The 26,535-nt window shown below is 37.6% G+C and overlaps 1 protein-coding gene across 1 annotated transcript in view; it reads left to right on the top strand.

Moving 5' to 3' along the window:
- Znf451 (zinc finger protein 451) overlaps nt 1-26,535 on the top strand; it is a 73,796-nt gene that overhangs the window by 41,157 nt on the left and 6,104 nt on the right. The window contains exons 8-14 of the mRNA XM_008846508.3: nt 6,402-6,555; nt 7,173-7,320; nt 8,594-10,185; nt 14,245-14,388; nt 17,355-17,485; nt 18,618-18,804; nt 25,298-25,363. Coding sequence (XP_008844730.1) covers nt 6,402-6,555; nt 7,173-7,320; nt 8,594-10,185; nt 14,245-14,388; nt 17,355-17,485; nt 18,618-18,804; nt 25,298-25,363 — 2,422 coding nt within the window. The remainder of the gene's footprint in view (nt 1-6,401; nt 6,556-7,172; nt 7,321-8,593; nt 10,186-14,244; nt 14,389-17,354; nt 17,486-18,617; nt 18,805-25,297; nt 25,364-26,535) is intronic.

Raw genomic sequence — 26,535 nt, 5'->3', positions numbered from 1 at the left:
ATAAACCTAGCCAAAGACATTAAAGGGCTCTAAAATGAAAATTTTAAATCTTTAAAGAAAGAGATTGAGGAAGACATCAGAAAATGGAAGGACCTCCTGTGATCATGGACTGGAAGAACTAATATTGTGAAAATGACCATCCTACCAAAAGTCATTTATAGATTCAATGCAATGCCAATCAAAATCCCCATGATATTTTTCACAGAATTGGAGAAAACCATCCTAAGATTCATATGGAAGCACAGAAGACCTCGGAGAGCCGAAGCAGCCCTGAGCACTGAGACCAATTGGATTACTATACCAGATTGTAAGCTGTATTACAGAGTTATAGTCATAAAAACAACATGGTACTGGCACAAAAATCCATCCATCAATGGAACAAAATTGAAGACACAAATATGAGTAAATGCAATTTCAGCCACCTGATATTTGACAAAGGGGCCAAGAATATTCACTGGAGGGAAAACAGCATGTTCAGCAAATGGTGCTGGCAAAACTGGATCTCCGTTTTAGAAGAATGAAACTAAACCTCTGTCTTTCACCCTGCTCAAAACTCAATTCCGAATGGATCAAAGACCTCAATGTAAAACCTAACCCTCTGAAACATTAGAAGAAAACATTGGGAAAAACCTACAAGATATAGGTGTAGGAAAGGATTTTCTAAACCGGACATCAATTGCTCAGGAAACAAGGGCAATAATTAACAAATGGGACCTCATTAAAAAGATTCTGTACATCAAAGGAGACAACCAGGGATGCGAACAGAAAACCCACAGAATGGGAGAAAATCTTCACCAGAGGTTTAATATCCAGAATATATAACGAACTCAAAGAACAGAGAACCAAGACAAGAAGCAACCCAATTCAAAGATGGGCTAAGGAGCTGAACAGAAAGTTTTCAAAAGAAGAAGTAAAGATGGCTATGAAACATCTTAAAAGATGTTCAGCATCAGTAATAATTAGGGAAATGGAAATTAAAAGCACTTTAAGATTCCACCTTACCCCAGTCAGACTGGCTTAGATCAAGAAAACAAATGATACCAAATCTTGGAGAGGATGTGGGGAAAGGGGAACACTCATCCACTGCTGTTAGGGCTGCAAACTGGTTCAACCACTATGGAAAGCAGTGTGGAGAACTCTTTAAAAACTACAAATGAACCTACCATTTGACCCAGTTATACCATTCATTGGCATATACCCAAAGAACTCATCCTATTGCAGAGACACTTGTACATCCATGTTTGTTGCTGCTCTTTTCACAATAGCTAACAGATGGACGCAACCTAAGTGTCCCTTAATTGACGAGTGAATAATGAAAATGGAGTTCATTTATATGATGGAGTTTTACTCAGCAGTAAAGAAAGATGGAATCATGAAATTTGCAGGTAAATGGATGGAACTGGAAACTTTTACCAAGTGAAGTAACAGACTCAGAAAAAAAATCAACATATGTTCTCCCTCATGTGTGAATCCTAGAAACAGACTCTGATAAATGAGTATGTAACCAGACATAACTACAGGAACCAGGATAATGGAAAGCAAACAGGGAGGTAAAGGAAAAGAAAGAACCTGAAACAGAACAGTAGGAAACAGGCCTCAATAAGGGAGATATGGATAAAAATTGGGTTAGTTTAAGGGAGCAGGGAGGTAAGGGTATATAAGGAACCTAGGAGATAAAGGGAAAGAAGGAGCTCAAGAGAGGTAGGACCATAGAAGGGTATTATTAAGGGAGAAAGCGGGGAATTGGGACACCTTAAATGGGAAAACCATTATGGGGTGAGATAATGCGAGAGATAAATAATGCCTAGCAAGTTTTGAAAACCATTGTGAACTACAACCCAGTGGCAAATTATACATAGCAGATCAAGAAATATAAGTCTAGGTAAGGTTTATCTGAGCACAACTGGTCTTTGCCCAAGATTTTTTCTACATGACACACAGCAATTAAAAGTACCAGACTGGCGGAACTAACCTTGGATGTTTAACAGACATACTTTGAGGCCTATAATAATTTGGTCAGAGGGACATAAAGGACAGTTTTTGCTCCTTTCCCTCTTAGGTCAACTAGTTCCAGGGGACTATGAGCATTTCTCAAAATGTCCTGTAATTGTGGGTCACCTGTCCTCTTGATCAAGGAGGCCAAATAGACTACCAGTTGGACTTGAGCCAGTGTCCAGTCTACAAAGAGGAGGATCAACACAGAGGAATCATTTCTTCCATGCTTCCAAGCAAAGGCAACCATGGTCCAATATGATCTTTGACTTATCTTCACATAGACGGAACTGGTAGAAGAAAGGAGCCAGGGGCTCCTCCCAAGCCTATGTGATCCCTGAGGAACTGATCCTCAAACGACCTTAAGAGTAAAAATAAATTGGTTTATCTGGGCCAACTGTATGGCCTTCAACACCCAAAAGGAAAGTATAACTTATCAGTGATTAAAGGGGCCAATATAATTTCTTCAGAGTCCATATGCATAGCTAAATGCTACATAACAGGCAACAGTGCCAGACAGGAGATACATTCTTTTGAGTTGTTGGCCAGGGTGGCCCACGGGACTCCCAGATAGTAACCCAGCATAGAACTGGGAAAATGAACAGGAGATCCCAATCTTATTTAAAGGAACATTGACTACTGATTGTTGCTATATGATGAACAGCTGACCCTCCGAAAACAAAGACCTCTAGACAGGCTGACCAGATTCACCAGAAGGGCAAGTGGTGGGGAATGGCTGGGGGTGCCGACAACACAGAAGACAGTAGCAGGAATTTCAGAATATAAGGGCTCTAGTTGGAGGGAGGATTGGGAGGGTGCCATCTGGCAAGTGGGTGTATAGTCGAATAAGATAGTTTGAGATGTTCATTTTGATATAAACACACACAAATCAATAAATTTTAAAAAATATTATATTTGAGGAGGGAGGAAGCATGGAAATTTATGTCATGTTAATTAGCAGAGGTGATAAACATTACAGTTGAAATCTACCCAATGATTTTATAGACATACACAGGCGCCAAGGATCCAAATGCAACTGATTATGACTAGTAATAATCAGATACATACATACTAGAGATGCATGTGCCAACATCTCAGTGTTAGTATCAAAAACAATGAGTCTTTCTGCAAGGAACAATATGTCCTAAAGTGAAATGAAGATTTTTTTGTTTTATTTTTTTATTTTATTTTTTGTCTTTTTGAGACAGGGTCTCCCTGTAGCCCCAGCTGTCCTGGAACTCACTGTGTAGACCAGGCTGGCCTTGAACTCACAGAGATCCGCCTGCCTCTGACTCCCCAGTGCTGCGATTAAAGGCGTGGGCCACCACACCCGGCTGGAGATCTTTTTTAAAGGTTAAAAACTCATTCAATTTTATGTCTTACAGGGCTTATACTGAGGTCAGTATTGTGTACCTGTATTAATTCCACTGTGAACCTAGAAACTTGCAGCCACTCGCAGGGATATCAGAGTATAAGGGCTCTAGTGGGGGAGGGAGGCTATGGGAGGGTGCTATCAGGGAAGTGGGTATAAAAATAAATAAATTAAATAAATTAAAAAAAATGATAATTCTTCAAAACATAAAATTTGGTCCTTAGTAATTAATTAGTACATGTGAAAAACATTACCATTGAAATCTACCTGATGACTTTATATCCATGCTCAGATGTCAAGGTGCTCAGAGAGTAACTGCATGTGCAAACATCTTAATGTCATTTGCATTAAAAATGAATATTTCTTTATGAAGACATGTATTTTAATAATGAAATGAAGATCTTTTTAAAAGTTTAAAACCTCATTTAATTTTATGTCTTAATGGGTTTATACTGAGTACAATATTATATATCAGTAATAATTCAACTGTAAACCTAAAAATTTACCGCCAATTTTGAAAGAGTTGCAGCCTACTTCAGAAAATTGTTATTGAATATGTCAATACTGATGTAATGAAATGGTTCTTCTAAGTATGTGGTCATTAAATAAATAATTTTTTAAAATCCTGCAAAAGAAAAGGAGTTTATTTGCTTAATTTATCAGACATTCTACTTCCTGTTCCTTCCCCCAATTTGTAGAATGGTGTCTGTAAATATACTATTCTTTAGTAATAGGTTGGTCTAATAAAATTTTATATGGAATTCCAGTTTGAGTCTGTTTTAAGTAGTCTTTGGATCTATTTATAGCTTGGAATTGAAGTAAAATTGCTTTGTTTGCTTTTAAGATTCTTATATATATAAAAAAAACTTGTCTAAATTGGTAGCTAGTAAATGTCTTCAGTGGTCTGAATCATTGAGACAATTTTAAGTGGAATCCACTTAAAATTCCTGGAATTTCTTCTGTGAGACATTAATCAAATTAAATCAAGATCAAGGGTTTTGGGGCTGTAATGAATATGGCACAGGACCAGAGCCAGATGTAGAAAGCTGGTTTTAAATTTTAGATTTGTCTCTTTTAAGGGTACAACTTGTATGTGGAATGTTGGTAGTAGTGATAATAACTGAAAAAAATGAAAAAGATACTTTATACGGCTTTATAAGGATGATTCAGATAAACATGTTCAGAATTTTAGTGTGGTTCTTGATGTACACTATATAAATGTCAGTTTTCTGTCTTCCTGTTGAGTCTTGTAAGCTGTAAGCATTGTATACTTGTTAAATTCTTCATTTTAATGTTAGCAAATTGAAGAAAGTTCAGTATATATTTTAAAGTTATTACTGTAAGGACAATTAAATTATGTTTACATGAGCTATAAATGTATCATTTTTAATTTCTAATTTTAGTGTAGAAGAGGCTCTTAATCAGGCTTGGAAACTTATGTGCTACAAAGAAATACCTAGCTAGGCATAAGAGTGCATACCTATATTTTGAGACTTTAGCCTTGGGAGGCTGAAGCAGGAAAATGTAACACCCCCCCACCCCAAGAGTTTGAGTTTAGCAATGTAGTGGGACCTTGTCTCAAAAACAAAAGACCTATGTATTTGTCTATATAAAGATTTTTAAAATTACCCAAAGCAAACAATACAGAGATGTTTGGGAAAGTAGTTCCGAAAGGAAGAATGAGATGGAGAAGTAACAAAGCACTATTGCAGATTGACCAAGAAGGGAGCTAGCACATAATTAAAAACTAAAGTTAAAGGATATGGATGAGAAATTCATGGGAAAAACACCCAGATTCCTCAAAAATGTATGAATAAATAAGTTTAATTATAGGCAAGAAATGCAGATTAAAATAGTAATGAGTATAGTATTCGCCTGACCGGCAACCATGACAATGGTCCTTAATCTCTATTGCTGCCAGGTTCATTCAGTGCTAGGGGGAATATAAATTTGGTAGAGCCGTTTAAAAAATATTGTTTTGTTTATTTTTATTTTATATGCATGAGTGTTTTCCCTACATGTGTTTAAGTGCCCCCATGTCCTGCAGTGTCTCTGGAGGCCAGAACAGAATGTCTGTTCCCTTGAAACTGGAGTTACAGATAGTTGTTAGCTGCCATATGAGTGCTGGACTCCAACCCAGGTCTTCTGTAAGAGAAGCCAGTGCTCTTAACTGCTGAGCCATCTCTCCAGCCCTAGTAGAGCCTTTTTGAAAAGCAGTCATACACTATCTTTCAGTATTCAAGTATGTACACCTTCTTGCCATATACAGTTATTCTGAATAATGAGAAAAATGTATTGTGTTCAGTGGTGGGTTGTGACCCCCAAACCACAGAAACAGAATGAATGGTTGACTCAGTTAATAGATCTCCACCATGGGGTGGTTTGCAGCCAGTTAGTATGAAATAGACCCCCCCCTTTTTTTTGGTTTTTTGAGACAGGGTCCCCCTGTAGCTCCAGCTTGTCACTATGTAGACCAGGCTGGCCTTGATCTGTCTCCTTCCTCTGTCTCCCAATTGCTGAGACTAAAGGTGTGCACCACCACACCTGACTGAATTAGACCCATTTTTAGAACTATTGTAGAAATTTAAAAATATCTAGAAATATTTTAGAAGCTTAAAATTTTAGAAACTTCCACTATTCATTATGGAATGAGAGGACTAATAAAAGTTTATAAGATGATAATATTTTATAAAACAATGACATTTCTATAAATTTCTTTTTTTTTTTTTGAGACAGGTTCTCTCTGTTCATGTTTAAAATTGGTATGGGTTGTATGTAGTGGCACATGCCTTTTAATCCTAGCATGTGGGAGGCAGAGGCAGGTGGATCTCTGTGGGATCAAGGCCAATCTGGTCTACATAGTGAGTTTCAGACCAGCAGGCTATAAGGAGACCATATCCCAAACAAACAAAAAATTGGTACAGAATTGTCCAAATAAATAATAAATTAGGAAATGTATAGATAATTGTTTTAAGTTAAGCGTTTACTTGAGTATTGGTCTTGATTTTCTGTGACACAGCTTTCTTCTGTATTTTAGGTAGCTGCAGATGATGGACATAGCAACAGCCTTCTTCCTCAGATCATTCAATGTTTTGCCTGTCCAAATTGCTTTCTTCTGTTTAGTACCAAGGATGAGTGTTTGAAGCATATGTCTGGAAAGAGTCATTTCCATCAGAGTTTTAAACTGGGTGGTATGTTAATATATCTCTGCTAAAACATTTTAAACTAGTTAAATCTCTGGAGATTATCATACTTCTTAGATTGTTGTTGGAGTTACTTAATGGTTATCACTTTTGGAACTATGAAAGTAAAAGATTTCTACTTCAATTTTATCTATGAGTATGTTTTACCTATTTTGAGAACTGAGGAGAAACTTGTGAAGAAAGCACTTATTCAGTATAGTGCTTTTGTTACATCTGTGATATCTGCAAATTTGGGTATTCCTCTGTATATAAGATTTGTTTGAAGTAGGCCAGGAATGGTGGTGCATACCTTTCATCCCAGCACTTGGGAGGCCAAGGCAGGTGGAGCTATGTGAGTTCCAGGCCAACCTGGTCTAGTCAATGTAGTGAGTTCCAGGCCAGCTGGGAGACCCTGTCTCAAAAAGCCCCCCCACCAAAAAAAAAGAAAAAAAGATTTGTTTGAAGCATAAAGCATGCTTTATATTGAAGGCTACAGAATGGTTTCCTTTACAGTTTTACTACATAAATAATTATCTTCTTTTACTTAATTGGTGTTTAGAAAGGAAAAAAGAAAGATTGGGCTACTTGGAATTATTTTGCAATTTATAGTTTATTTTGTCTTTCAGATGGAAAGGGAATAGCACATCCGATATCATTTCCATCTTTTGCAAAGAAACTTTTGATCTCTCTGTGCAAGGATGTTCAGTTTCAAGTTAAATGTGTGGCCTGCCACCAGATGCTACGTTCCCACATGGAGCTCACTGTCCATTTCAGGTTTGTGCAGGTTTAGTCTTAAGTTATAAGGAAGTCCTAGTAAGTTGTTCACTAGTAGAAGGATTCAGCAAATATTTTGCTCTCCTTTTAAAATAAGGGTAGGGGCTAGAAAGATAGTGCTCAGTGATTAAGAGCACTAGCTGCTCTTGCAGAGGACCCAGGTTTGATTTCTAGTACCCATATGGCAGCTAACAACTGTCCTTAATTCCAATTCCAGGGGATCCGATGCCCTCTCCTGACCTCCAAGGGCATTGCACGACACTGGGTGCATCTATCTACATGAAGGCAATGCATTCATACACACAGAATAAAAAAAATAAATAAAAAGTTACCAAAAATAAAATAAGGGTGTGGCTTTTCCTGAAAGTAACCAAATAAAGTATAATGAGAGAAGTTAGAGGTGTGGGCAAAAGTGAGACAGGGAAGTATGGTTGGGGGCAGGGAAAGCCAAAAGGTATGGAATTTGTTTTAGGTGTGATGCAGCATTCTAAAATTGTCCATCCTAAATCCAGATTTCTTGTAGCTATCACTGCATTGTGAATCTTGTTCTTTAGTAGAAAACCAAATATGGGTACAGCATATTCTTGACATAAAAATCAGTTCTTAAAGAATGAAGCTGGGTATTGTGACGGTGCATACCCGTAATCTGAGCACTTGGGAAGCTGAGGTAGGGAGCATGGGAGACGGAGGGAAAGCCCATCTCAAAAAACAAACAAAAAATAAAATGAAACAAACAGCCCATGAGAGAGTAAAAAACAGCAAGAGAAAAGGATAGACAGTGCTTTTCCACGTATTTAATTACTTTGGAGAGTCTAATTTGCTTTAAGGTTCTTTATCAATGCATTTGATATTGACTTTAGTTTTCTAAAGTTTATCTTAGTATTTTTCTTCTTCTGATTCTAGTTTTAACATTTTGTATGTATATTAAAAGACAAAAATATAAGCCAGGCTTGGTGGCACACGCCTGTAGTCCCAGCACTTGGGAGGCAGAGGCAGGCGGATCTCTGTGAGTTTAAGGCCAGCCTGGTCTACATAGTAAGTTCCAGGATAGCTGGGGCTACAGGGAGACCCTGCTTCAAAAAGACAAAAAAAAAAAAGACAAAATATAGGCAGTGCTCAACTGTTTTGAAATGGTAGAGCATCCTTAACTGTGTCTTTATTAAAAATATTTTCTAGTGACTATTTAAATTTTGCTTATTTTAAAATTATTGTCATATAAAGCAGAGATGATATATTTAAAAAACTTACACTTTTTTATTTTAATCCAAATTAGGGTTCGTTGTCGAAATGCTGGACCTGTAGCTGTGGCCGAGAAAAGTATTACTCAGGTTGCAGAAGAATTCATATTAAGAGGTTATTGCTCAGACTGCAACCAGGTCTTTGTAGATGAAACCAGCATCCAAAGTCACAAGAATTCAGGACACAAAGTCCGAGTCATTAACTCAGTGGAAGAATCAGTCTTACTATATTGCCACCTCAGTGAAAGAAGTAAGCCTCCTTGTGAGTTGCATTCATTGTTCAACCAACCAAAATTTTCATCGCTTAAACGAATTATGTCTATTAAAGAATCCAGCTCAGAGGACTGTGCCATTCCAAAAAAGAAGATGAATTTAGAAAATAAAAGCCATGGAGGTATAATTAATGTCAATACACAAAAGTCAAGAGTTATAGCCTGGGTTTGTGAATGCACTCGACGATTTCCAAGTGAAGATGCAGTAGAAAAGCATGTTTTCTCAGCCAACACGATGTGTTACAAGTGTGTGGTCTGTGGAAAGGTGTGTGAAGATTCAGGGGTCATGCGTTTACACATGAGCCGGTTTCATGGAGGGGCACATTTAAATAACTTTCTGTTTTGGTGTAGGACATGCAAAAAGGAGTTAATAAAGAAAGATTCTATTATGGCACATGTTACTGAATTTCATAATGGACACAGATATTTTTATGAGATGGATGAGGCAGAAGATGAAACTTTGCCATCATCCTCTGTGGTGAGTAATTTGACTGTGGACAAATCATCTTCAACCCCGACTGTAGTTGGTCATTTCCTGGTAGACAGTCCTCCAAGAGGCAGATGGCAATGCCGAATTTGTGAAGATATGTTTGATTCCCAGGAATGTGTAAGACAACATTGTATGTCTTTGGCAAGTCACCAGTTTCATAGATACAGCTGTGCCCATTGCAGAAAGACATTTCATAAAATAGAAACATTATACCGACACTGCCAGGATGAACACAACAATGAGATAAAGATTAAATACTTCTGTGGGCTTTGTGATCTTACTTTTAACATGGAAGAAGCATTTCTGAGTCATTATAAGGAGTACCATAGCATAGATTATGTGTTTGTGTCAGAAAAAACTAAAACTTCGATTAAAACTGAAGATGATTTTTCAGTGGTAGAGACCAGTAACCTGTTAGCCTGTGGTTGCCATGAGAGTTACATCTGTAAAGTTAACCGAAAAGAAGATTATGATAGATGTCTCCAAACCATGCTAGATAAAGGTAAACTGTGGTTTCGCTGCAGTTTGTGTTTAGTGACAGCACAGAACCTAGCCAACATTAATGCTCATATCCATCAAGTGCACAGGAAAGAGAAGAGTGATGAGGAGCAGCATTATGTGATCAAGTGTGGAACCTGCACCAAAGCCTTCCACAACCCCGAGAGTGCTCAGCAGCACTTCCATAGAAAGCATGGCGCCTTACAGAAGCCCAGTGTGACTCCTGTTGGATCTGACAAAGGAGGCATGTTGAAGTTCTCTGCCAGTGTCTCACACACTGAGAAAAAACTCAACCAGACAATAAGCTATCCAAAAACTTCAGACATGGAGAAGGGAGCCGAGAATGACATAAGCTGCCAGAACATAGGTATGGCTGTACAACTGGTACATGTTTCACATGCTGACAGAAACTTAAGTGCAGCATGCCCACCAGAGAAAGCTGATGGAATTTTGAAGCAAAAAGTATTGACTAATAATGTACCTTTTAGGGATCTGTATTCTTACTACTTTATCTACTTTTAGAGGGAAGAAGTTTATCCTGTCTTTAAGTAATAGATAATAGATTTATTTCTACTTGAAGAAGGAATGAGTTTTGAGAAAGGACAGAAGTTGCTAGTCTTTCTGAAAAATTTGGAAGTTTACTCTTACCTTAAAATCATGTTTTTCTTAATATTAAGGTTCATTTTAAAAAACAGGTTTTTTTTTGTGTGTGTGTGTTTTGTGCAGGGAATCAAATTGACATGCTAAGCAAGTATTATAGCACTGAGCTATATCACCACCCTGTCTTGTTTCTCTTTGGCCTTTTTTTTTTTTTCGGAGACAGGATCTCCCTGTAGCCCTGTCTAGCCTGGAGCTCACTATGTAGAGCAGGCTGGCCTTGATATCACAGAGATCTACCTGCCACTGTCTCCTGAGTACTGGGATTAAAGGGCCCCTGACACCTGACTTTGTTTTGTTTTTGAGATAAGATCTCACTCACTGTGTAGCCAAGGTTGGTCTGGAGCTTACTTTGTAGCCCTGAATGGCCTAGAAATTCTGACAATCCTTCTGCCTCCTGAATGCTGGGATTTCAGCCATCATGCCTGGTTTGCTATTTACTTTTTCTTTCTTTTATTAATTTTTATTTTATGTGCATGAGTGTTTTGTCTGCATGTTTGTAAGTGCACTCATGTGCTGAGGAGGAAAGAAGAGGGTGTTAGATCCCCAGGAACTGGAGTTATGGATGGTTTTTAGCTACCATATGTGCTGGGAACCAAACCCAAATCCTCTGGAAGAGCAGTAAGTGCCATTAACCATTGAGCCATCTCTGTAGCCCCTTGAAATGTGAGAAATCATAAATGTGATTTAAGATTGCTTGGTAACAAAACTTACTAATATGTCATTTAAATAGCAGTTAGAAGCAGAGTTCAAAGTAGCAGCAAGAAGTGAGGGGAGAGATTGAGTTGTGAACTCCCTTTTGTGTGCTTCCTTTGAACTTCCCTTCCATACAGTTGGATTAAGTAAATATAATAGTGCTTTATTTCATTTTGAGGTGTAACTTTTTTGAGGGGAGATTGGGATTAGAGAACAATAAGTTTATATCCTTTTGAATATTAACCTGGTAAGTTGTAAAAGGCAGAGTGGAAACTGAGACTGAAAATTTTGGCTGATAAAAAATTTTTTTTATGAACCACAGGATTTTTATTATGTTTTTCTAAATTACTTATGTTTATAAAGTAGCATCCTAGAATCACAATCTGCTAGCTTGATGTAAGGCCTCTAGAGTCAGGAGAGATGTGGGAGGGGTCCTGCAAAGCCCTCCACAGCAGCCTGTGCCTCTGGAATCTCCTGGTCCCAGCTGAGGGAACAATGAGGCCACTTGGAGTTCTCACTTCTGCAGCCCTGCTGGACTCCAGAACATCTATCCAGAGCAGGCACCTTGCTTTAGTCTCTGGACACACAGCCACCCTCAGAGCCCAGATACAGCCTAGACTCACAATTGGCTGGAGGTATGTGTGGATGGATGCCTAGCAGCCTCAGGCCCCAGCCTGAGCTGGCACGTGGGACTTTGGTCAGATTTTTATCACTGCCGTTGATCCATTTTTTTGATGTGTCTCAGTATGTTAACACAGAGTGGTCTCAAATGTTATGTTCAAGTCATCCTCCCTATCTTATCCTCCTGCATAGAGGACTACAGGTGTGCCCCCACCACCACACCTAGTTCTACACCATTGATTGTTACAGCCTTGTTCTCCACCACAAATAGGTCTCAGTATTACCTTAACCTGTGGGTTTTCAGTGAGAAAGGATTAAATCATTCATGGCCTAATCAACTCAAGTTCTAAAAAGTGAAACAGTGATTAAACTATTTTATGTTCCCTTATGCTTTTCTTTTCATCCTCATTACTTTGGGGAATTTGTATTTGTGTTTGATAGAAGATGACTATAACATCTAAATCTAGAATTTCTAAGAACCAGAAGGTACATCATGGCTTGGAAATGGGAGGGGATGGTGCTAATTAACATTGAAAGAGTCTTTTGGAAGAGTAGAAGTTACTTGTTTTAAAAATAATGTTAAAACTTTCTAAGATTTGCATCTCCTTCACTGGAAACTCTTAAGGTGGAGAATGGGAGAAGATGTAAGAACCTGAGTATGGCAGTGAGGTTTCAAGTTACCTTATTTCTGTTCTCATGGGTATTTAATCCTAGAACCAAAAGGCTACCGATAAATCAGTCTAGATTAAGAAAAGCAAGTTTTGGTGGCAAGAGCATTATTAGTAGGTAACTTTGAAATTAGTTGTTGCTTTGGTTTTTTTGAGGTAAGTTCTCACCATGTAGCCCTGGCTGCCCTAAAACTTTGATCTTCCTGCCTCAGTGTTGAGTTGAAGGTACGCACCCCACACACACACACACCCCTAACTTGAACTTTTATATTAGTCATTTTTAAAAGTTCCTTTGGGGGCTGGAGAGATGGCTTAGTGGTTAAGAACACTGGTTGTTCTTGCAGAAGACCTGGGTTTGTATCCCAGCACCCACATGGCAGCTAACAACTATCCGTAACTCCAGTCCCAGGGGATCTGACAGCCTCTTCTGACCTCCACAGGCATTGCATGACACGGGTGCACTTACCTACTTTCAGGCAATACACGCATACACGTAAAATAAAAATAAAAGTAGTAAATAAAATTTAAAAAATCAAAGTTCCTGGCTGGGCGTGGTGGTGCACGCCTTTAGTCTCAGCACTTGGGAGGCAAAGGTAGTCTGGTCTTTATGACTTCAAGGCCAGCTTGGTGTACATAGTGAGTTCAGGTCAGCTGGGACTACGGGGAGACCCTGTCTCAAAGAGACAAAAAAAAAAAACAAAAAAAAACAAAAGTTCCTTTGAACCTTCATGAATTGAACATTAGAACATAATTTGAATATTGTAACTGTATATTATAGTTATTATGCTAGATTTTTTTTCAACATCTCTGGTAAATGTTAGCTCTTAAGTTCGCGAATCTTTTTTAAAAATTATTTTTATGTATATGAGTGTATTGCCTGCACGTATGTATGTGTACCCTTGTGCGCAATGCCCGCAGAGGCAAGAAGAGGGTGTCAGATCCCTTGGAACTGGTGTTACAGATAGTTGTTAGCTATCATGTGGGTGCTGGGAGTTAAACCTGGGTCCTCTGTATGAGTAGCCGGTACTGTTAACCACTGAGCCATCTCTCCCGTCACATATAAGTTCATGAATCTTTTGATATACACTGAACATTTATTTATGGATAATGAAAGTTTATACTTAGTTTATACTTATTTAGTCTTAAAACTTGGACTTCTAATTGTCCTAGTACATTAATTTATTAAAAAATTCTTCTACAGATGACTTAAGCAAAGCCTAGCTGGCTGTGGTGGTTCATGCCTATAATCTCAGCATTTGGAAGATAATGGCAGGACAATCAGAAGCTAAAGACCAGCCTTGGTTTTATAGTGAGTTTAGACCAGCCTTGGTTTTATAGTGAGTTTGAGGCCAATCTGGGTTACATGAGACCCTGTCTCAATATAATAACACAAAGGCTGTGCAGTCAAAGGAAAATACTACAAAAAGAATATGCAATCAACTGTGAAATATTCTGAATATTACCTATTTAAGTCTGAACTGAAATATATAGATTTGGATTCTGTAAAAAGGTTTAGGGACAGTTGAATAAAGAAACAATTCATGCTGGGCATTGTGGCGCACACCTTTAATCCCAGCACTTGGGAGGCAGAAGCAGGCAGATCTCTGTGAGTTCAAGGCCAGCCTGGTCTACAGCTGGGGCTACAGGCAGACCCTGTCTCAAAAAGACAAAACAAAACAAAACAAAAAAACATGTTTTTGTATATTCAGTATCTTTTAGATTTAAGAAATTAGAAGGTGTATGAAGATTCTGGCTGAATTCATGCTAATGTTTTTTGTTCTCAGATGAAGAAGTTGTTGAGCTTCCAGATTTGGACTACCTGCGAACCATGACTCACATAGTCTTTGTAGATTTTGATAACTGGTCCAACTTCTTTGGTCATCTACCAGGCTATCTTAACCAAGGAACGTTTATTTGGGGTTTTCAAGGTATGATTCAGAAGGAAACCATTTGAGACACCTCTTCTGAAAATGTGATTCTTTTTTTAGCTTTGATATTTATTTTGTTTTTAAAATTGATTCCAGAATTTCAAACAATAGATGATTCATTTTAAAAGGTTCTTTAAGCCTTCCTGTGAATAGAATATTGAAGTATAATTTGAATAGTATTACTGTGCATTGTAGTTACTTTGCTAGATTATCTTTTTACATTTATTTTGTATGTGTGGTTTTGGGTGCATGTGTGCCTCTTGTCCTTGTAAGTGGGTTATGGGCATTGAACTCAAACTGTCAGACTTGGTGACAACTGCCTTTACTCACTGAGCAATCTTGCTGGCTCTAGATTATTTATTTATTTATTTATTTATTTATTATTTATTTATTTATTTATTTATTGTAGGCCTTTATGCTAAATATTAGCTCTGCTTGTTGATCCAGAATTTGTATGTGTCTTTTGATGCACACAAAAAGGATTTATTCAACATTTATGATGATCTAGGCTTTGAAAATACAAGGAAGTGGGATGAGGAAGATTTTGTATATTTGCTTTTATGTGTTTAGAAACAAAATACAGGGGCTGGAGAGATGGCTCAGCAGTTAAGAGTACTAACTGCTCTTGCAGAGGACCAGGTTTGATTCCCAGCACCCACATGGCAGCTGTAAACCATCCTTAACTCCAGTTCCAGGGGAATTTGAAGCCCTCTTCTGTCCTCCATGGCATTGCATGACACGGGTGCACTCACATACATGCAGGCAACATACATGCAGTTCCAGATCCCCTGGAACTGGAGTTATGGACAGTTGTTACCTGCCATATGAGTGCTGGGATTCAAACCCAGGTCTTCTGATAGAACAATCAGTGTTCTTAACCGCTGAGCCATCTCTCCAGCCCATAAATAAAATATTTTTAAAAATTAAAAAAAAATATGCAAGGAAGCAAGCTGAGAAGTTTATTTTTTGTTCTCTTTTTTTTTTCTTTTTTTTTTTTTTTTTTTGATCTTTTTGAGACAGGGTCTCCCTGTAACCCCAGCTGGCCTGGCACTCACTATGTAGACTAGGCTGGCCTTGAACTCACAGAGATCCACCTGCCTCTGCCTCCCAAGTGCTGGGACTAAAAGGCATGTGCCACCATGCCTCTGTTTTTAAATTAATGGCATTAATGGAAAGCAGAGTTAGCTTTTGGACTAGAGTCTCCTGGCTACAGGACCTATGTTATTTTCAACATGCCATTATTGCCTCTTCTTTAATTATTGTTATTTGTCAAGAAGCAGCTTCACTAAATACCTCTGTGGACCACTGGCCAGACTTGTGGGAAAGAATTCCCTGATTTACTGAGGTTTAATATAGTGAGTATCAGGTATAGTTCATATTTCAGAGGAAGAAGCATACAAAGAGGACAATTGGCATTAAAGATTGAAAATATACACCTGGATAAATAAGCCCAGGTAATGCTTTACTAAGTCTAGTTCCGCTGATTGTGCATCATTTCTCTTTTTTTAACTTAAAAAATATTCTTTGACAATTTCATACATACATACATTTTTGTAATTTTCCCCTCCTCCCCTATTACACTCTCTCATCCCCCTTCCATTCTTTCTGAATCCCTTCTTCCCAAAAAGTGTTCCTATTTTCAGACCCAGTGAGTTTAATTAGGGCTGCTTACATGAGTATAGTTGGGGTTATAAATGAAGCAAGGGCAACTTAACAGTGGCTACACCACTGAAGAAAAGATGCCCCTCTTCTCCCATGGCCATTAACTGCCAACATCATCTCATGGAGGGGTGGTGCTTCATTGGCCTTTGGCCAGTTGGTGATGGAATGTTGCAGGCCCCATCTTGTGCAGGTAACCACAGCTGCTATGAGTGGTTTACTGTGCAGTGCCTGGCATGTCCAGAATACAGCATTTCGGAGCATTCCCCCATCCTCTGGCTCCGACATTCTGTTCCTTCTTCCACCATGTTTTCTGAACCTTGGAGGGAGTTACATAGTCTTTTTGGGGGCTGAACTTTCAACAGTCACTTACTCTTAGCACTTTGACTGGTTATGAATCTCTGTATTAACTTACCTAGTGCAAAGAGAAGCTTCTCTGAGGAAGACCAAAAGTAGAACTAATCTGTGGGCATAAATACTTAGAATGATTGCCCGTTATTTCTATCCACTCACTAGCCTTGGCATGTTATAGAAACTACCAATTTTTGCATATTTTTAGAAAGACGCCATTCTAAGAATTTTCACATAAAACTTTTGATTCTACTTACCATCATTATGAACTTTTAGGTGAGTAGGCACATTCGAAGAAGTTAGTCCCCATTTCTAATATTATAAAGTAGCAAGGTGGGATGTCTGTAATAGGACTGAATTCTCTCACATTCTTATCTTTTAAAACAGCATCTCTTGGGGCTGAAGAGATGGCTCAGCGGTTAAGAACACTGGTTATTCTTGCAGAAGACCTGGGTTCAGATCTCAGCACCCACATGGCAGCTAACAACTGTCTGTAACTCCAGTTCCAGGGGATCTGACAGCCTCTTCTGTCCTCCACAGGCATTGCACAACACGGGTGCACTTATCTACATGCAGGCAATACATGCATACACATAAAATAAAAATAATAAATTAAAAAAAATATATTTAAAACAGCATCTCTTGTGGCCCAGGCTGGCCTCAATCCTGCTGTGAAGCTGAAGCTGGCCTTGAATTCTTGATATCCGGCATCCACTTCCCACAAGTTTGCACCACTGGGCCTGATTTATGTGATGGTGGTGGTCAAACCCAGGGTTTTGTGCATGCTAGGCAAGTACTCTACCAACTGAGCTACATCCTCAGCTCAGTTCTCTCACATTATAGTTTGATACTTTCTCTGTAGAAAAGTAAAACCTTATAAGATATATTTTTCCTTGATAAAGTTTTCAGTCTTTTCTTTCCCCGTTTGACTATCATATTTTTTCTAAAATTAATAGGCGGAAACACCAATTGGAAGCCTCCACTGAGCTGTAAGATTTATAATTACTTAAATAGGATTGGATGCTTCTTTCTTCATCCACGTTGTAGTAAAAGGAAAGATGCTGCTGATTTTGCCATATGTATGCATGTAAGTCACTGTTTTATTAAAAATCTATTATCAACCTAGGATTCATTTAGATTTTCTTTCACACAAGAACTGCGATGGCAATTTATATAGATCATTATTCATTGCTGATTTTTGTAAAGAATTCACAGGCAAGGATCATGGCATATTTTATTTACTGCTTTATCTCAATCTTGTAGATTTTCATCCATATATAGCATACTCTTAATTATTTATGGAATAGTCAAGAGATGATATTGTATTTGATGTATGCTAATGTACTTTCACATAAAATGTTTTAAAATTTAAGGACAGGCTACAGAGAGACCCTGTCTCAAAAGAAAAAAAAATGTTTTAAAATGTTTTATTTTTATTTTATGTGTATTAGTGTTTTGTCTGCATGTACATATGTGCACCACATTTATGCTCTTAGAGGCCAGAAGAGGGTGTCTGATTCCTTGGAACTGGAGTTACAGAGGGTTGTGAACTGCCGTGTGGGTTCTGGGAACTGAACCAGGGTCCTCTGCAAGAGCATCAAGTGCTCTTAACCTGCCGAACCATCTCTCTAGCCCCTTTCACATTTTAGCATCTGAAACTGAGAGGGGTCTTGTCAATCACTGTTGTCTTAAATAGAATCTTCATTTACAACTGCCTCTTCTGGTCACTCAGAGAAACTACTAACCAGGACCCACTTTATAATAAATTCTCTGCTTAAAGGTTTTTGTGTCACAGAGATAATATGTGACAGTTCTCAACTGCTGCTTCAGCCATAAGAGATTTCTCTCTCCTATGTAGTGTGAAGATTAAGTCATTCAAGTTACCTTTTTGTGTATTTTCCCTATAGGGATTTGTTTTTTCTTACCTTGAATGTGTGGCCTTTTGGTGACTCCGCTTTATGTAGGTACCCCCTTGACCTTGAATTTTGGCTTCTTTTTCCTTAGTAGTATATAACTAGGTTATCTTACTATTATTGGCACCTTTTTTTTTGGTTTTTTTTTTTTTTTGATTAAATGTATTGTATTTTGTTTATGAAGGCTGGGCTAAGAAAGAAACAAGCATAATATACTGTCCTAGGTATGTGCTCATTGTGAAATAGCTGTTACTTGATTTGAAGCTTCCAGATTTTTATCAACCTATGCCATTTGTTCTAACGTAGGCTGGCCGTCTAGATGAACAACTGCCTAAGCAGATTCCTTTCACCATCCTCTCAGGAGACCAAGGTTTTCTGGAGCTAGAGAATCAATTTAAGAAGACTCAGAGGCCAGCTCATATTCTAAATCCTCACCACTTAGAGGGAGACATGATGTGTGCCTTGTTAAATAGCATATCTGATACTACCAAAGGTACGCAGCTGCCACAGTGCAAACCGCCCAAAAGGAGGAGCTTTCACTGCTGAAAGAAACCAATAAACTGCTGTCTGCTGGTGAACTGCTATCTGCTTCTTATACCTGCCTCCATGCTCTGTTCCTTCTCTCTACCTTATACTTTTCTTATCTCACTTGCATTCTTATTTTGTGTTTATTATGACCAGGGTCTCTTGTAGCCTAGGCTGGCCTAGAACTCACTGTGTAGCAGAGGCTGGCCTTGACTCCTCATCCTCCTATCTCTATCTCCCAAGTGCTGGAAGGAGGCCTGTGTCATTTGCCTGGTATTACTTTCATTCTTAGGTGTACTTCTTAGAATGAAGATTATTCACATTAATTTTCCACAACCTTTTTAAATTCTTATAAAAGAATTTTATCAATATCCACTTGATTTAAAAATCAATATCCACTTGTATAAAATATATATATTCATGTATTAAAATATACTACAGTTTACAATTCAGATCTTCACTTTATTTCCGAAATTTTGAATTTATCTTTAGTTTTTTTAGAAAGCAGAGTGTTGTCTACCACCCTTAAGGCATCCTAGCTAGTCAAAAAACAGAGTACTTTTAAGTAAACATGAAAGCAAGAAATATGGCAATATCAAGAATTAGAGACTTTGTGAGGTTTACCATGACAGAATGAAATCCTAAGGAGCCTGTGAGGAAGTGGGTACCTCTGGCTTTATTGCTGTGGTTTGTACTTTCCTACCTTTGTGAAACTGTCTAGTGATTAGGACTATTGATGTTCATTTCACCACCACCCAGTATTTAAAGAAGAAAGTAGTTCTAGGAATTCTTAAGTTTTGGTGGTTTTTTTTTTGTTGTTGTTGTTATTGTTGTTGTTGTTTTCTTACTGTTTAGTTTCTTAAATACAAAAGAAGAGAATGTAAGAATAATACATAAATATTCTGTGGACAGGTGTGGTTGGTTACACTTGTTAATTTCAGCAGTTGATAGGCTGTAGTAGGAAAATTGACATCAAACCTGTTTCAGATAACAAAAACAAAACAAAAAAACCCAAATCCTCAAGAATTTGAGTTCATGAGTAAGGTTTGACGATCCTGAGCCAGGTATGGTGGTGCATGCCTGTAATCCTAGTGCATAGGAAATGGAGGCAGGAGGATCAGGAATTGGAGGCCAGCCTTGGGTTGCAAGAAGAGACTTGTCTCAAATAAAACAAAATTTTAAAAGATTTGAAGATGTTGGTGAATAGCCTCAATGAAAGCTGGCTTCTTTTTGGCAGTCTTATTATATCCTTTTAAGATTTTTAATTCTGTTTGCCACTCTGTTATTTTCTTTCAAAACAGTTGGGACTATATTTTTATTAAAAACTCATAATGAAGAATGTTACTCTAATCACCAGTAAGAGTGGATCAATGTATTTCTAAAATATTATAATGTAGCCCTCTTGGTTTTTTTGAAACCTGGTGTCCTGTGGCCCAGCCTTGAGTTCCTGATCTTCTCGCCTCGACCTCTCAATGCTGGGTTGTGCCACCATGCTTAGCACTCAACTATACTTTTTTTTAAGCAGAGTAATGACGCTGGGTGTAGCACAACTATAATCTTCCACTCAGGGAGATAGAGCCAGGGGCAAAATTGCTAGTTCAAGGCCAGCCTTGGCTACACATACTCATAAAGAAAAAGGCAAAGTAATGATGCAAGGTGATAAAAGAAAATGAGCTCTTGCATGTTTCTATTGTGCCTTGGTCCTCAATATTATCTTCCTATTCTCTTATTTTTATTTTTATCTACTTCATTTTTCTGTCTTTGGCTTTTAAAAACAAAACCAAGTCAAAGTATAAAGCCCATCTTCCTTTGTTGTCCCTCCTCTTATTCTCCTGCCTTTGCCACACCAGACAACTTCTTTTATCTTTTCTCATGCTACAGTTCGGGGAACATTTCTTTTAGAATTTGGACTGTGATGCCTGTTGTGGATTTGCCTCTATTTCTGTTCCATTTGAAATGAATGCTGCATATAAATAGGTCTGATGGGTAAATTAGGTTACATTAAGAAGCAGGTTCTTGAATACCTGCTGATTATGCCCTGATACTCTGGGTATCCTTTTTCCTTTATTATTCATATTCAGTACTCAGTTGAACTTACTACTTTTTGGAGAAACATGGTATCCTTTATTCTGAATGTTGTAAAATACAGAGATTGTACACTAACATAAAGAAGGGCTCTGATTGCATGCTAACTTTGCTGCTTCCTAGCCAAGTGATCTCAGGCAAGTTACTTTTTCATATCTTTTAGGGTGTAAGAATTGGTGATGTATGTAAAACCGTCTAGCACTGTATATGTAAAGCCCTTTGGATGTTTAGTGAATTATAGCCATTTTTATTAGTAGTTTCATAACAAGGAAATATAGTTCCTAGCCACTATATTTTTAAAGTAATAAAAATAATTAAAATTAAGTAGTCTTTAAATCAAAAGTATTTAAAAAAATTAAATCATAGTCTGTTCAGGTATAGTTGTATAATTTAAGTACAGCTTTTTCTTCATGGAAGATTTAAACAGTTTAAAGTAAACTTTATAATAAGAAAGTCACTTTTTCAGATGGGGTGGGGGTGGGGCTCTGAGATGACAGTGTTCTTGTTTTGCTTAGGTTAACTTTGAACATCTGGCTTCAAGTGGTCCTCCTGCCTCAGCTTCCTGAGTAGCTGTGACTACAGGTGTGTACTACCACACCCATCTTCTATGAATGGTTCTCGTTGAGCCTTAGGTTAGTTTGGTTACCAGAGAATGTCAAGGTAACTCCTTACTTACATGATATTCCTATCGTGAGATTTGACACAGTTTCTTAACACAATGTAGTTTGGAGTTAGGGGTTCAGTAGACATCTGTGAGACTCTGATGAATACTTTCTCACAAAATAAATATGGGTATACCATATTACCTACAAGTTTCAGATTTGTAGTCCCCACATACCTAGGTGCTAGCCAGCAGACAAAACTGTCAGCTTGAGTATACAACAGAAGTGTTTTTGTTCTGTTATTATGGTGCTGTGAACTGAACCTTAGCTGTTGCTAATTTTTCAGTTAATTGGAAGTTTTTCAGGAAATACTTAGCTTAGTAAAAATAAAGATATTTAGAGTTGCTGGTTCATATATTCATGTTCATTCACTTGGTCATAAGTCTTATTTCTGCTTGACAAGGAGGGGAAAACTACGTAACTTCACTGGTATTTTTTTCCAAGTCTTTGACTTGGTTAGGGAAAATCATTTACTTTTTCAGGCATTTACTTTTTGAGCCTTTAAATTAAATTTGATTGTCTCATAACTTTTGCCTTAGTCTCTCTAGGCTCAGGGTTCCAGCACTAATATTTGGTTTGATTTGATACGTGTATAAATATCTAGTAACTTGTGGACCCCTTTCATAGCCTTATTCATTAACTCTATTTTCTATTGCATTCATTCTCACTTTCTTAAAAGGACCAGGAGCCTATTGGGGCAGCACATACTGTAATACTACTGCTCAGAGACTGAGATAAGAAGTTGCATATTCAAGGCTGGTCCAGACTACCCAAGGAGATCCCTTATTTTTTATATAAAAAATAAAATGAGAAACAAAATAACTAAACTTTTCCTAGAAATCCTAATTAGGGGTGCTCCACTGCTGATCTCTTAGACCTCTAACATGTTTTTCAGAACCTTCTAGTGTAAGTTTCATGTTTCAGAGAGGTATATAGCATGTTACTCTAGTTTTCAGTTTTAAAGAGAAGTGAAGTAATATTTCTTGAGAGCATACCGTAGTTCCAACAAATATGCTGTTTTTTATACTTAAAGTATTTGAACATTTAAAGATGTTTAGATACATTTTAAAAATCCCCATGTTTTTTAATTCTCTTTTTATATACTGTGAGATAGGATGTGTTAGATTACAAATCCCATTTTACAGGTGACGAAGCAGTGATTTAGAAAGTATATTTTTTTATTTTTTTAAAAACAATATATGTTTATTCTGCAACAATAATTCATTTTAGAATTTTAACATAGAATGTTCAAATAACTTACTGTGTCCACACAATGGCTTTTCTTTTTATGAGTATTCCCTGTTAGGAATGAGACTTTCTTCAGTACAAATCAGACATAGAGGTACCCCCACCCCTTGTAAATTACTGTGTACTTTAAGAGTGAAGATAAGTTCTGCTACACACTAATGACACTGCAGTTTACATAAAGGTAGATATGAGAGTTTTCTCTTATAAGTGAGATTCTGGCATATTTCTCTATTTTTGTCAAAAGATCTAATTACAAGAGTTTTGATGCTTTGAAAAGTAAACTGGACTATATGCGAAGCACAGTCAGGGAAAACAGTCAGCATTGTAGTTACCCTAGGATCTTACATCTCATCTCATAATGAAATCAATATTCCTATCTTTCCAGGCTTCTCCAGTTGTGTGTACAAGAACTTCAAACATGGAAGTGGGCTGTTGGTTTACTATAACTTGCAGCTGTAAGAAATGCCCTAGAAACCCTTTCTTCCACTCAGTGTGAATAACTGTCTCAAAATATATAGGGAGTTGCTAGACTCAAAGCTTGGAACAGTGTCCTCTCTGGATGATTGTCTGCTCTACCTTCTCCACTCTGAATAATTGTCTCAGAGTATATGAGAGTTACGATACTCAGTGTTTGGACTAGTGTCCTCTCTTGAGAATGACATGCAGTGAGAAAGATTTTACCACAGAGGTGTTATTGAACACTTCTTAGATGGTCTGGTTTATGGACCTTAAGCTTTCTCGTATACATTTGGTTCTGGCTTCACTTTGAATGAGTAAGGTAGAAGTATTAGTAATGGTGTCTGTAGAGTCATAATTATACAGATCTTAAAGTTCATTTTAAAAACCAATGTAGAAGTTCACTTATGTTGTGAAAGTACAGCACATGACTCATAGAATAAGCATTATGTAAAATATTTCTTGAATTTAATTCCAAAGGCCAATCTGCCTGTTGCTGTTTCCCCAGTCTATACAGTACAATTAGTGTTGTGCATATACAGTGAAAATAGAGGACTATTATGATTTTCTCTGTTTTATAGATGGAGTTGATTGAGGCAAAAGAGCCTTTTATAAGTTTGCCCACCCAGTGTCAAGCTGCTCATTTTATTCAGATCTACAGTTTCAAAAGTCTTAGGCCTTTCATGATGAGACAAGAGTTTGGATCAGTCATGACATGCTGCTTTTGACTGACTTTGACTTTAAATTGTAGTGATAACAGAAACTCCTGGGTGTTTTCTCTTTATTTTGTGGGGGTTTTGATGTTATTATAATTATTTATATGTGGCCACCCATATAAATGTGCACCACTGCATGCTTGTGGAGGTCAGGACAGCATGCAAGAATGGGTTCTTCTACCATGTGGGTTCCAGAATTCAAACTCTATGTCATGTTTGGTGACAAACATCTTTAGTTGCTGAGCCATCTTTTTGGTCAAGACATTTTTAATGTCTTGATGCTTAATTTTGTTTTTCAAACTGTAAATGATGTTTTATATCTCTTAAGACATTGCTTAAAATATTTGAAGCAATTTTCTGGAAAGGCAAAATAAATGTAACAAAGGAATACAATGAAATCTAGTAATTTAATTTTCGTCATGGGTAGTTGTAAATTTTTAGTTTTCAGCAGTGTTTTTCCATGTTTTCACAGAAGCAAATATGTTCCTGTGACTTACATTGTTATTTTGACTCTGATTCAGTCACTATGATATGTGCATATGCATATCTTCTTACATATAATTGTATGTTGATATAAATTGACATATATCCATTTACATTTTTATTAAAAGTAGCTACCATGCCTGGTGTGATGGCACACATCTTTAATCTCAGCACTCAGGAGACAGACCAGCCTGGTGTATATACCAGATTTCAGTACCAGACTCAGATTTCAAGTGACTTTGCAGTACCTACTTAGTAATGTCATTAAGTATTATTTTTATTTTATGTGTATGAGTGTGTTTCCTGCGTGTATGTAAGTGCATTTGTATCATGAAATGCCCATGGAGATCAGAAGAGGTGGTCGAATCCCCTGGAACTGGAGTTACAGATGGCTGTTAGCTGCCATGCGGGTGCCGGGAATTGAACCTGGATCCTCTGCAAGAGCAGCCAGTGATTTTAATCACTGAGCCATCTCTCCAGCCCTGAATTATCAATTTTTAATATTGTTTAATTTGTGTTAAACGTTAACAACAAAAAGCCTGCAGAATTACTGGTGAAATATGAATGAATGAAGTTTCGTATGAGAAAAGTCTTTGAAAATAATATTGTTTAGCTAGGTGTGGGGCTCATATCTATAAACCCTGCTCTCAGGAGGCTAGGGCAGAAGGATTACCATAAGTTTGAGGCCAGCCTTGGCTACAGAGTGAGACCCTGTTTCATAAACATCAAACAGAAAAAGCATTGTTGTTTGAGAATACAGAACTTAGGACAACTTTTTCAGAAATATATTTGTATTTATTCTTTCTTATAGAATGTGACAGTGATGATGCCGTGAGTGTGAAAAGCCCTTCAGTAGAGGAACTCAGATCCACAGAAGGTAACTGGAGTTCGTCTCTACTGTACGCTGATGTATTTTGTTATCTTTTTTTTTTTTTAACTTTTTATGTATATGAGTGTTTGCTTGTATGTATGTATGTGCGCCATGCGTGTGCCTGGTGCCCACAGAGGCCGGAAAATGGCATCAGATCCCTTGGAACTGAGGTTACAAGCAGCTGTAAGCCACCATGAGAATGTTAGCAAACAAACCCAGGTGACCTCTGCAACAGCAGCCAGTGCTCTTAACCACCGAGCCATCTCTGCAGGCCCTCTCATTGTCATTTTTAATTTCTTATGCTTTCACTAACTCCTTACTCCCTCCTTTAAAAAAAGTTTCTCACATAAAATGACTTAAAAGTAAACTACTTTAGAAGGCTGGAACAAGTTAGCACACCGTGGCCTTTTTGCCAAAACTAGTCCAATACCTCCTTTTGTAAATAAAGTTCTAGAAGCACTGTTTTTCCTTGTCTTAAATGAAAAGCTTTTTTCCCCATAGGTTTAAGAGAACTCTTTTTGTAACTTGGCATTATCATTTCTTGACTGTATCACTGTTTGAGTGTGCCATGTAATCATTTTTTTACTTTAGTTTTTCCATAACGAGACTGCATTTTAAAAATAATCATGGAGGAAAAGAATTAATGGATCTTAGAAAAGACCTTTAAGTTTCACTGGAAGAATTTAAAAATATAGTCATGTCTGTTGCAGTGAAGGGAAATAGTCTTATTTGTACTTCATCATAGTGTTGCTTGTTGTTGGCAACTTGAGGCTAGGAATGTGGAGGCTGGAAAGTAGGGAAGGAAATGTGTCTAAACACACAAGCACAATGGCCCAGTGACTTATTTTCTGTGCATTAAAGTGTTGTCTTTCAGTTAGTTTGATCAAGAGCATACTAGAGCTATATGCTGTAAGAGTTTGGGAATTTGACTCTGACAGTGGAATTGATTCATCCTTTTGTTAAATTAGAAAACTGGTCTTTCACTGGGTGTGGTGGTGCACTCTTTTAATCCTAGCACTTGGGAGGCAGAGGCAGGTGGATCTCTGATTTTGAGGCCAGCCTCGTCTACATAGGGAGTTCTAGGCCAGCTCGGGCTACAGAGAGATCCTGTCTCAAAGACCAAAAAAAAAAAAGGAAAATTGGTCTTTCCTATAGTAAACACTCATAGGACACTCATA

The sequence above is a fragment of the Nannospalax galili genome, unplaced genomic scaffold (assembly GCF_000622305.1).
Source record: "Nannospalax galili isolate Female #2095 unplaced genomic scaffold, S.galili_v1.0 scaffold582, whole genome shotgun sequence".
In the NCBI taxonomy this organism is placed as follows: Eukaryota; Metazoa; Chordata; class Mammalia; order Rodentia; family Spalacidae; genus Nannospalax; species Nannospalax galili.
Note: the sequence above shows the minus strand (reverse complement) of the source record. Positions and strands in the feature narration are given on the sequence as shown.